The 13344-nt window shown below is 36.1% G+C and overlaps 1 protein-coding gene across 1 annotated transcript in view; it reads right to left on the reverse strand.

The window, feature by feature from the left end:
• Positions 1-13251, reverse strand: part of LOC128905784 (lipoxygenase homology domain-containing protein 1-like) — a 141885-nt gene extending 128634 nt beyond the window's left edge. The window contains exons 1-5 of the mRNA XM_054192289.1: positions 13186-13251; positions 11911-12088; positions 10113-10244; positions 3815-4017; positions 486-575 (exon numbers count right to left, since the gene is read on the reverse strand). Coding sequence (XP_054048264.1) covers positions 486-575; positions 3815-4017; positions 10113-10244; positions 11911-12088; positions 13186-13251 — 669 coding nt within the window. The remainder of the gene's footprint in view (positions 1-485; positions 576-3814; positions 4018-10112; positions 10245-11910; positions 12089-13185) is intronic.
• Between the last annotated feature and the right edge of the window lie 93 nt (positions 13252-13344).

Here is a 13344-nt window from a genome sequence, read left to right on the forward strand (position 1 = left end):
CTTTCTTTTTCTATGAAAAGGGTCATAATTGTGAGCTATGTTTGTGCCAATTAGGACTAGCCTACTCTTAAGCAAACTTCGTTCATTCTTCTCATGTAGTTGTCATAGAATAATTCTTGCTCCATCATTTTCCACTTTTCATCGCTGAAATTTATAGCTAGAATCACCCTAACACACACTGAAGAGTACAGGTGAGCTTTCAGAAAGCAAAACTTAGTAGAACCCATCAATACACTAAAACTGGTATCTATGAACTACATAAATTAGGAATAATTGCAAAATAATCCTACGTATTTCCCGTCCTCAGGAGGTGGACTGTGTCTGTGCTTTTGTCATGTCTAAAGCAACCTAAGAACACAAAGCAATAAGAACGTATCACAATCAGCATTTTTTGATTCATGAATCTATGGCTTCATGAAAAGATAGGCTTTTACTTCATACAAAAATTAACAAAGCAGGGAAAAATCACCATAAAAAAATCTCACCCTTTGTAAGTTCCACTCTGATTGTTCATTCAGTAACCCATCAAGTTCAATTCTTATCTTGTAGATATTCCCAATGCTTTTTATTTTAACCTGAATAAAGCCAGAACAATACAACATATAACTACATACAAAAAAACCCCATTTGACTTACAGTTTAAAATAGTTTGGTAGAGGCTGCATGCCCATTAAGTAAGACCATGCCTTGCAAACTAACACTGTATCCAATTCATGATTAAGAGTCATTTCAGTCTCTGTCTCCCACACACATGGAAGAAGTGGCATCTCAACAGCAAGCACAGGCCTATGAATTCTGTGCCTAAAACTGTTACAGCCTTCAGGACATCTCACCAAAAAAGAAACCCTAAACATTTCCCTTCCTGTATTTTCAATCATCATATGTGAAATAACTCAAATACACTGGTATGCCAAAATGAAGCATACAAAAATTTTTGAGACCTTAAAGAATAAGCTCTCAAAAGCTGGCAGAACATCTGCAAAACTTTGGAAGTCACTGACACTATCTTCGCCTTCTGACTCCGATTTGCATTCATTTGCACTTTCAAGCATTATACATGCTCTTACTTACGAAATTTACTCTATGCAACCCTATCATATCTGAGCTTTATTTGAAGCTTAACCATTATTTAAAGTGACGATAAATAATTTTAGATCATTTGTAATGTACTGCTAGAAAAGGAAATGTAAGTGTGTTATCATGTCATTTATCAAACAACAATTCTCTTAATAAAAAGTTGGTAACAGCCTATTCCTCTCCATCATGTATATCCAAAAAAGCTATTTACGTTGTACAAAAATTATTTTCTTTTCGTTTTAGAAACATCTATTAGTATATTACCCACTCATTCTTTACCTTCACTAATAAAAAGCCCTTTTCTCTTTTCAGAGGTCAGAATTACCTCAGTTCCTATATCAGCTTTTAGCTGCCTCTTTGTGCTTTTGTATAATCAACTTTTATGTTATAGTTGCAGAGTTATCATGCTTTAGTCAAAGATTTCTATAGCCAAACAGCTTTTACTCTTGATTTCCCTAGCATTGAAATGCACTCAGTAAATTGCAACGGTTGGTTGAGAAAGAATCTGTGGAATTCACAGCTGTCTTTGTATTGGTATAGTTGCTACATTGACCTGAATTTCATTAACAGAATAAATGTTAATTACAGGCTTGCAACACTGATATCACAGTATGGTTCCTGTCTTTTTCATTGGCTTAACAAAATAGCTTTATTCTGTTGAGTCAGTTTCTGATATCCTTGCTTATGCTGCATAATATTTCTCTCTATAAGTAGTCTTACTAGAGGTAACCTGGAGACTTTGGGATTCAAGCAGTAGTAAAGGAAGGGCATATACACAGCTTGACTGAAAAAACAACTGTTGTCATTTCCCGCATTCCACAAACAAGTTGACCCACTTCTCAAGTAATATGAGATAGTCTTCTCATTCACAGAGCTGGTGTTCACTGAATATTCGGTACTGTCATGTTGTCTGTTTATTCTAATGAATCCCTCTTTAGGCTTTTGGTTAAAAAAAAAAAAAAGTTCATCATCATTTCATGTATCAATACAAAACATAAATGTACTGGACTTTGTCAGAATGCAAAGAGTGACTTCTGCCTAAAACAAGTAGAACCAGAAGAAATGCTCTGGTAGCCTTGATTTTTCTCATGCATGGTCTTAGAAAGGATTAAACAGGCAGTTACTACTCACATGGGTAAGGTAAGAGAGGGAAGGCTACATATGAATGGTTTTCATTTCTCAAGATAATTCTACTCGAATTTTTCATAGTTGGGCATACTGCTGATGAAGTGGAAGGCTAAAGAAAACTGATTCCAAATTACCTGATTATTACAGGCTTTCGGAAGCTGTTTTCTTCCTAGAACTCCTGGCCAGAGCTATGATGAAGTTGATTATTTCAAAAAATAAAATCTGGTATCTTCTGCTTTAGAAAATATCAGTGAAAACATATTAAGCTCAAAGATGCAAATGGTAAAAAAAGATGTAATTTTTTTAAGAAGTCTTGCATTCCTATCCTTATTCCAAGACTTATCCTGCTAAACAAGTACAGGATAGTACTTGTTTAAAGTTTAAAGGGAAAAAAAAAAAGAAGAATGAGCTCTTACTCATAGGCCTTTTCTTTGTGGATTTATCTCCTGCAGACTAAATGCAGACATTTGCTGTTTCATGCCTGAAAGCAATAGTGTCAGCGTGATGTAAAGAATCATAGTAGTAAGCCCCAGGTGCTGAGAGAAAGATTCTGCTCTCTCACAAGATCAATATCCACAGCACACAGCCATAATGGGCAATATCTATTTTAGAGAAGAGAAATCGGTCCATCTCTTAAGAATATATAGATTAACATCGCAAACATGCCATTACCCATCGTTGCTTATAAATTATTCAGTAATTAGGACAACTGGATTCCCCGTGGATCATAATATATAGCCTACATGCTTAGAAAATGAATATTACCGTTGGTTATCTTCTGCATATGCCCTATTCATAGAGACTATTATTATTAATATTATTGACAGTAACAATCTTGGTTTGTGTCAAGATTGAACTAGAAGAGTTGATGACTGAAGAAAAAAAATTTGCACAAAATGTGAAAAATGTGACTTCTTCAGTAAAGCTGAAGACAGCAATGTGTTATATGCATCTCAGACAGAAAAAATTAAGCAAAACAGAAATTTTAGCCCCTTTGGTAATTTCCTCTCAGCCTACCTAGACATAGTTTCCTTATTACAGTAGAGGTGGAGTAATTCTTAAATAATAGCAGAAGTCTTTGTGCTTTTATGACATGATAATGTGTAGTTTGTATTGGGCTCTTAGTAATTCCACAGGTAAAGTTTCTCACATTTCAGCTATTTATAATAAGGAGGCTGAAAAAGGGTTTTCTTCCTTAAATGAACTGGTTCCACACTGTACATTTTATAGTATGCTTTTAAAACTGAATGCATGAAGATTTCATTACTAAAAATCCCCAAATGATATACAAGTCTTACATCACACAGGTTTGTTTAGGAGTGGATAGTTTCTAAAGATAGTTTCAAATCAATTGCCTCAAGGCAATCAATTTACTCCTGCAGTTGTCCCATTTGGGCTACTACATGAGGGAGAGGGGGTTAAAAGAAAGAGTATTTTCTCTGTTGCTAACTATATGCATGAAACTGATTTAATGCAGAATTCAAAGAGATTAGATAGAGATTTATTTTATGCAGTAAACAAAGGAGAAAAACATTTTTTCCTTTCACATGACAGAAAAATCTTTGGAAAGGTACACATTAAAATAATGTTCTTAGCCTTCATTAGCTACCTGAAATTCATCCTCCTGCCTGGGAAGAAACAGCTGCTTTCTGTTGTCCTTGCCAAGAGTTATTGGTCCAGCTACTCCTCTGTCTCCACATATCCAGAGAACGACATTTGCTTCAGTTCCTGCATTTCCTGTCAGCATTGACACTTTCCATTCATCATCTGAAGGAAGGGGACACTCACCACCTTGGGGATTTCTCATTTCCTCTGTGAAATACAGAACATTAGTGGGAGATGAAAATCGACATGAAACTGCCAGTTCCTGTTGTAACTTCAGCACATAAGGAGACCATAACAGAGAAGGGATTGTATTTTTTCATGGCAAGTGAGATAGTCTGAAAAGATTGATTTATGTTTCTTGTCTAGACCAAAATGTACTGATTAGTTGAGCTACAAGAATAAACTGGAAAAGAACAAGCATCGGTCACATGCACTACTTTTGTATTATTCTTTATACATATTCTGGTGTAGAATAAGGATGCTGTGATCCAGAACTATGGCCATTAAATCAGTATTTCTGGTTCCTTAGCCTGACATTTAGAGCTGAGTAGAATTACTTGTAAATACTCCTCTAATGCCTTGTGTTGGGACATTATTAGCAGAATCATACATCAGAGAATAGAGAAATTTTCATTTCAAATGAAAAAAATTATTCAGGAAATTGACTTGCTTCAAGTTAAATATTAATTAAATACTGTAAAATACTCAGAAAAGAGCACAATATATCCTCGCCCAGCCATACTTATGCATACAGTGCAAGCATTTGGGCTAAGGCACGTTCTGCATGAATGAGACAATAGCAGCACAGTATCACTTTATGAATAAATTTCACAGCTTTAATGGATCAGCAAAGATAATTTTGGAAAACATATATTTCACTTTAGAATAGCACGTAGTGATCTTTCATCTGCCCTTAAGAAAAAAAAATATATGTATATGCAAAGGTGTCAAATGGCACCTCTGCACATGAGATGTGAAAAAATAGACTCTCTTAGGATGAAAGAATTTAGTTTTGAATAGTCTAATCAAAGTGGAGTTTACAAACATCAGATGTCTGAAACACTACTTTTCAATAATGGAACCACTAACCATGAAGTCCTCTCCAAAAGAGGGAGTCCTTGCCCCCAGGAATTTATAATCTGTTCTGAAACGAGAGGTAGATCTAAACCCTAAATTTGAAAAGATGAACCAACACATTTTCTGTATACTGTGTTGTAAAGGGGTTCCCAAACTGCTCTTCATGAGGCCTTTTCATGCGACTGCAAAGAGACGTTTTAATATGCTAACCATAATGAATATAATCTGTGCTGCAGATTAATTTTCTTTTGTATCCCCCAGCTCATTCTTCATCCATTAAGTAGCTTTCTATGAACCAAGCTTTTGCAGGCCAGAGGCTCCAAACACATAATGGAATTAACTCACAATTTTGCAGAAGTCATAAATAGCCACAGATACGGATTTGTTGAAGAATTCCCAGTGCACCACTATGTATGTTCCTGCTGCACTGCATACCTTGCTATCAGAGCCCTTTGCTTTTTTATTTGCTTGGTTAAAACACTGTACCAGGTTTCTCTGGGGTGGAGTTTTTTCTTTCACTTATTAAACTGCCTTTACCTCAAAGAGGAAGAAAAAAAGAATCAAATACCCACATACTAAAAAAAAAAAAAAAACCAAAAAAACAAACGAAAAAACCAAACAAAAAAACCTAGAAAAACAAGTGATGCAAAAGCAATCACGCACCACCAGCAGAATGATGCCCAGCTAGTCCCCAAGGAATGACTACTTTGGAAAAACTCCTCTCCAGTTTTATTGCTGAGCATGGCAAGATATGGTATGGAGTATCTCTTTGGTCAGTTGGGGTCAGCTGTGTCCCCTCCCAGCCTCTTGCCATCATCGCCCCCACCTACTCACTGGGAGCGCAGAGTGAGAAACAGAGATGGACTCGGTGCCGTGCAAGCACTGCTCAGCAACAGCTAAAACATCGGTGTGTTATCAACACGGCTTTGGTCACCAGGCTAAAAAACAGGACCAGACAGACCGCTACGAAGAAAATTAAGTTCACCCCAGCCAAGCCCAGTACAAATATGAAAGAAAATAAAGCAATACCTATGATAGAAATTTGCAAAATTTATCTGACTGTGCTTTGTTGCTAGCATTAAAATCTAAGTTTGAAGGCAAAGTGAAAACCAGTTTTGAATCCTTAAGACTTGCTGCTTAAACTTTTGTGAGCAACCAATTTCACATCCTGCTGAAACATGGCTGAAGCAAATTGGGTAAGTGAAGAAGGATTGATTCAATACTGAGACATGGTCCTGATCACCCCTTTAAATTTCTTCAAATGACACTTTTATGATATTAAAGAAATGCTTTTTTTTCTTAAAAGTTGTACTCAAAAGGAATTATATAGTTGCTTGGATCATCAGGTTTCCTGTAGGTTAAATCAACATGGTAACTAAAGCACCAAACCTGAATTACGATCAGCTAGCACTGAATTCTTAACTGATGTGAAATAATTGCACAAGGAATTGCAAAGGAATTAGGATCCAGTACAGTGTTCTATAACAAATAAGGGCTAACTTCTGGAATCGGGGGAAATTTCAGCCCTGGTAAAGACTAAAATTTGGTTAATCGATTTTTAAGAAATTCAGAACTGTAGTAGTATGACTTTTACAGCAGTGCTTCTAACATTCTTTAGAATGACTTTAGAATAGTTATAGTGATTTAGAAATAGGCAACTGTCATAATAACTGCTGGTTTTATTGTATTCTTCATCATGACTGAGAGCAAGTTGTTCTGAAAGAAGAAAATCCACACGCCAAAAAGAAAGCAAAAGGCAAACATCTTATGTTTACCTGAATAAAAACTTAATTACACTTGTTTTTCAGTGACTGAAATAACAGAACTATAGAGAAGTAGTTGCTTTGGTGTAATAAGTATTTTTGAGAACTTGACTATATAACTTTCTGTAACTATAGTTACCTAGCTACTCACCTGTAACTCTGAAACCTCATCTTTCTTGCAGCAGAGAGATTAAAATTTTCATGAAATGCACAGGTATTTAAGAAGCACAAGGAATCCCAGGCTGTTCCATATGCTTAGCACAAGAATTCCATACTTGGGCTATTGCTGCCCAAAGCAGCTACTGCAACCTCAAACTACTACCTCTTGAAAACAATTATAATGCACAAACAATTCACAGGCTTGGAATGTTTTTTACCTTGTAATTTACTGGCTCCTCTTACAAATGGAAATCAGTGGCATTGATTTGCTACAGGCTAAAAATATTCCAGTCTGAAAAGAGGATTTGGTGGTTACCCTGCATTAGTCATGGGAGTTTGCACACTTCATGACACCATGCTGTAAATTTATTGCAATGAAAATTCATTCTGATAGGCCTGCATGAGAATGATGAAGTCATCATAATCCTTCACAAAGTTTCATAAAAATATCTTTACTTTTTTATTTACTTATCTAAATCTAAAGCAAAAAGAAAATTACCTTGTCCCAGAAGATCATATGATTGAGTGACACTTTTGAAGTGAACCATCAGAAAAATTAATCTCTAGAGCAGAAGCTTGGACAATAAAGCTGATGCATTTTTATTACACCTTTTTGTATCATCATTTCCAATGTAAACCAAATGGAAATGAGATTAGATTTTATTCATATCTTATTATCTCTTGTAAGTAAAATATATTAAAAAATACTAGTAACTACCCGTATTCCAGACATACAGGAAAGGAGCCTGGAGGCTATAGAAATTATTTTTCAGAGATACAATTTGTTAATACCAAACCACAAAGATGTTCTCAACACCACAGACTGCGTTTGTGTCATGGAAGATGATGACATCTCTCCCCTTGATTTCAGTGGCACACACAGGCATGTTTTCACTATTGAAATTTAAACATGATTTGAGAAACACAAGGAACAACAAACACAAAGAAGAAATCCCAGTACCAAGTCATTTGGGAAATCCCGTAAATTTCTTGCCTGCTTGCTAGTTGATACATAAGATGACACGAGTCTGTATTTTCAGCAGGGCTATTGATTTTGGCTTGTTTTTGCAACAGGTAACGGAAGACTAAGAAAGGGTTTAAAAAAAAGCCCCACAATATTTGGTTTCAGTTTTTAGTGTCTTCTGCTTCATCTCATTTTTGTCTAGACTTTGTGGTCCCCTAGCCATATATATATATATATATATATATATATATTATTTTCCTTCTGTTTTGGGCAGCACATTTGATCGGTCTTGAGTCTATAACGTGGTGTCTTGCATGCGTTTTAGCTGATTTGTCTCTGACGCTCCCTCTAATATCTCCATCCTGTGAGCTGTTAAGTAGCAGCTGGCACCTGCCATCATCCTTGTACATGAAAGAAGTTTCCTGAGGAACAGAGAACTCACACTGCAACTGGAGAAGCCCCAACTGCTGTAGCACAGTTTTCAATTTAATTAATCCTAAATCAATTATTATTCATGAAAACAACAACCAAAACACAGCTACCGGTTAGCAAACAACAGACACAAAAAAGATGGCCTGGTCAGCCCAAGGGTTAATCTTCTCTGAGTTTGGACGCTAAGCATTCTGCTGGATTGTATATTCAACACAAACATCGAATGTCAACTTGGAGTGGAAAAAGAAAATGAGTACTTAAAGAGTATCAGTTTAAAAATTAAGGCTCACCTCTACGTGTCAGAAGTCAGTTACCTTTAAAGTATTCTAAGTTAAAATATCTTACTAAAAATGAGCATTTTTTTTGAAGGGCAGAGTAACTTTGATATTTCTATTCATTTTGCATAAGCAGAGTCCACATTTATGAATGTCAGAAATATTTCTTATAAAGTGCTATAGAGTCTATGTAACCAATTTCACGGCAGATATTGCTTCTATAAAAGGATCCTTTGTATCCAACCCTAAAAACATCCAGCTTCTTTGAAAACAGGTTTGATGGCTTGTGTATTGTTGCCATGGGTTTCAAATACAGCATATCTCACCAGTTGCTGACAACCCACAAGACGCCGGGAAGGCTTTGTGAGATAATGATACAACATGAAGTCTGATAGATTAGAAAAACAGAGTGGGTGTTTTGAGCTAAGAATGGAAACAACATTGCCAGAAACAATTAACAGTAATTAATAATAATCCACACCTATGCTTTGAATTTAACCAAGATATTTTGGTTAAATTGAATTTATTTAAAATCCTTCCTGATACTTCACATTATACCTTATGAACAAGTATGCCATATTTGATGTCTTGTTCACATTGCCAGAATTTTCATGTACACTTTGAAATAATAGTCTGAGGACCAAGCTCAAAACCAAGTCAGTAACCCACCCTGAATTATTTGTTACATGAATGCCTTTGGGACTACCTCTGGCCGACTAAGCATGTCTCCCATACCGTAAACTCTAATATAATCTTGTCTTTAAAGCTCACTCAAGGTAACAGATATTTTTCCACAATGTCAATGTGCCTCATTGTGCTGTGTGGAGCTCAGTAGTTTCCATTTGTCCCATCTGCTTTTCATGGCAATGTGACACAATTCAGGCTGTCCAGACAGTTTCCTTGGGTATATTGAAATAAAAGAGAGGTAGGAAGCAAACATGATGACCCCCACTCCATAAGAAGTGTATCATTCCCTGTTTGTTGAGTTCCTTGGTCACACCTTCTTTGGTTACTAGGACGCTGAATATTCCTTTAAAATTTTTGAGTTGGGGAAATCATTGTCTTAGACCACTTATGCAACTTCTGTAGCTAAAGAAAGTGGTTGTTTATTCTAGTAAAACACATCTGGTACACTGTCACTCCAGAAGGATGACCAGAACATTGTTTATCTGTTCCTACCTACCTAAAAACAGGTATAAAGCTAGCATGCAGTGCACTAAAACTCTTTTCCCCAGTGAATCATAAAGCAGAAAACATAAATGTGAGAGAAAGCATAAATGAGAAATATGCCATTACTTTCAGTGAGCTTTGGATTGGGCTCTGTATCGTATCAATTTCAGTTTCCACAGAAATAGTCCTTGTGATAGATGGCTACTTACTTCTTAAACAAAAGGTAATATGACATTATTTGACAGTTACATGCTGATTGTTGCCTTATCAATAAACTATATTCCAATGCCCTTTTAAAAAACAATAACTGCTAATATGGTTTATGTTGCATCTATGCATGCATAAGTCAACAGTCTAGAAAAGCTATTCATTGTCCTTCCTGAGGTAAGTCACTGCAAACGTGCATGGAGGGTAGATATAACGCAATGTTATACCACAACTAGTTTGTAAACTGTTGCTTACTTGAGGGTGGAAACGTTGAAACGCTTTGAGATACTGGCTCCTGGGCTTTTGCTGGTTGGAGTTGAGATTCCCTGAAGTCTTTTGTCTCTTGACTGGCTGCTGCAGATGTTCCCATAGGCTCTTCCCGGCCAACTAAAACAATTAAATGTAAATTCTGTCACTAGCTACAAATCATTTACTGCTTCTTGCTCAGAGGCTTCAAGCATATTCAGTGACAAACACTAATAACAGATCTCACAACTGTTCAACACAGTGGACACCAAAATCTTTTCGCTATGTATTGCACAGCCACTAGCTATTATTAGCATTTATTGTTATCAGCATGCCACAAAAAATGGAAAAAATCTGGCGTACCAATAAAAGTCTATTTACTGCTTTGAAAATCTAGGTAACAATTTAACATTGATGTATGAATAAAATGACTTGGTAAAATGTAGTTTCTACCAAGATAACCTTCTCCACCCCCCTGATGTTTCCTTTCTTAAGAGTGGGAATGCTGAAATGAAAACTGCTAGAGGCCATTTCTGATAATATGAAGTGTCAAACAGACAGTCTTGGTTGCTCTCATAGAAAATATTATCTCCTTTTATCCTCCTTTTACTGAGCAACAAGGATTCAGGAGAACTCAAGCCTGTAACGAAGTAACATTTAGCTTTATTTTAATGGCATCAGTAAGCCCTGATTTGTTGAGAATTTCCATTTAAAACTCTGCTCTTCCAAAAAGTAACAAAGGAAAACACTTTCCTCATTTCTACAAGGACACAGTGACCAAAATATTCTTGTCACCTTGTGGCAAGTAGGGACTGCACGGTAGGGATGCCATTACAGTGACTTTCATAATGCTTCTGTATGTCTCGGTCACAATATGCATAGAACAATTAATAATCAGACCAGTCGTATGTTTTGATGCTTTCCCTTTCCTGGTCAAAGCATTCAAGATGACCCTGTTCTGCTTGTGCCTGGCAAAAATGTGACTGAATTCTCAATTTTGAACTGATGGTTCAGGATTTTCATGAGATGTTTCATTTTTTGATCTCTGTGACTATGACCACCAGATAAGAATGCAAGTACTGCAATTCCACTATTTTCTGCAGTTATAATCCAAGTCAGCTGACTATGTTTTGTAACCAGTTGTTCACCAAATTAAAAAATTCATTCTCCTGAAGGAGAATAGACAAGCAGATTGTCCAGTGATGATGGTCCAGAGTGTGCTGGGAGCTAATTTCTGAGTCCTGGCTAGTTGACTAGAACAGGTCAGCTCCCTAGCTTTCTGACTGCTCTCAAATCTGATCAAGGGACGGAAGAATCACATAATCAATATACTAATGGGGGAAGTACAATTTCTCACCATTAAAAAAGAAACTGAACACTGCCAAGCAGGCCCCCTCTACAGTCTACTACTTTCCCTATAAAATCAGGAAAGCCTGCGGTATATTTGACCGCAAGACATCTCCCAGGCCTCCATAATCTGTGGCCAGAATGGAGAGTAGACCAAGTCAGTCATCTCCATCTCTAACTTGACACCTGTTTCAATTCTTATGCTCAAAAGTTATTTTTTTCAGTAAAAACATAGGTGTCTTCTGTATCATTTATTGTTATAAAAAGAAAGAAATTAAGAGAAATTAACTAGCTACATAGGAGGAGTTAAGTATGGGCACAATAAACTTTATACCTTTAAAATTACTGAAACACAACAAAGGAAATTATGTCAGTCTAGCTTTTACACTTTTGCTTTGAATTTGTCATTCAGAAACACTAATCACTAAAGCAAACTGTAGAATTCTAAGAAATTACATACATTTGATGACCTGTGGGTAGAAAAAAATGTTTCTCTCTCCAGTGTTAATGACTGGCTTAGTCTGGCCATCTGGCAGGAGACCAACATATATCCCTTTATTTTGCACTGATTCTAGACTTACAGATCCAGTTTCCAAATTCTTCTCAATTTTAAAGTGACAGTATTCATCACCTGTGCCCTAGGAAATTGCAAACAAAACCGTGAATTCCACAACTGAAGTGATGTAGCTAGGCAAGTTGGATGTTTCTTAAGACTTAAATATTACTAACTTCTAATAACATTTCACATTAACTTTAGGTTCTTCACAATGTCCTACGTTATTACACGCACACACATATGTACATATCTTGGTCTTGCTTATTCCTTTGTGAACAGAAAGATTGATCACATAATTTGAGTAACTGAAAGACCACATACGAAAGCATTCCAATTTCTGCTAGGATTTAGGCAAAGTCTAGGATATATTCAAAGGAGTTTCCCACTTAATCAACTTACATCTTAATTATTCATTAGTGGGTTTTATCATCAATTTATTTAGACTGAATACCACTTTAAACCCCTGAACATGTTTGTGCTTTGCCACATTCAAAACAATTATATCAGTTTGTATCAGCAAACAGACAAAGGATTAGTAAACACTGAGCCTAAATGAGCAAATACTAATTCATTCTCTTTTTTCTCTCAAATGTAAATCTGCAATAATTAAACTCTTAGCAGGTAGAGAGTATTATAGGTCCAAAAATCAGAATATTTCACCATTCCCCAAGCCTAGTTTTATTACTAAATATATAGGCTACTGGTGAGGAATTTAAAGAATAAACTCTACATGGTTGCCTGATGAAAAAAAAAAATCAGGTTCTTCATTTCAGACAAACCAGAATCATTCGTAAAAGCTGGGATGCCAATGTCACTTCAACATTTTCCAAACTCACACCAGTATAACTGTGGTTGCTTAATAAAAATCGAATTAACACAACAGGATCTTGACAGAGAGTCACCAGCTATTTAGCTACAAATGGATTTTAACTAACCCACATCCTCAATATTTTAAAAATATAATCAGATCTTTACAGTCAAGTGCCAAATAGACATGACAGCTTCTCTTGTTATATTTTTCTATCTTTCCTTGGGCAAATGAAGGAAAAGATGTAAAAAAATTTAAATTGCAACAATGTTTTATCCCATCTTTATCCAAGCAGGTAAAAAAATATTCTGTTATCACTGACAATTTACTCAAGCTGTCCGCAAAGGGAAATACAAACAAGAACTGCTTACTGTTCCATTACACTGGCCATCTTTGATCTTCAGATACATTCTTGGGTTTCTCACACTTTCAAACATGCAGACTCCAGACACAATTTTATGCACTTTCCAGTAGGATTCCTGCTGCTGCTGACCTGCTCCGCTGCAGCTCCCATCAGGTCTAAGGGACAG

The sequence above is a fragment of the Rissa tridactyla genome, chromosome 2, assembly GCF_028500815.1.
Source record: "Rissa tridactyla isolate bRisTri1 chromosome 2, bRisTri1.patW.cur.20221130, whole genome shotgun sequence".
NCBI classification, from domain to species: domain Eukaryota; kingdom Metazoa; phylum Chordata; class Aves; order Charadriiformes; family Laridae; genus Rissa; species Rissa tridactyla.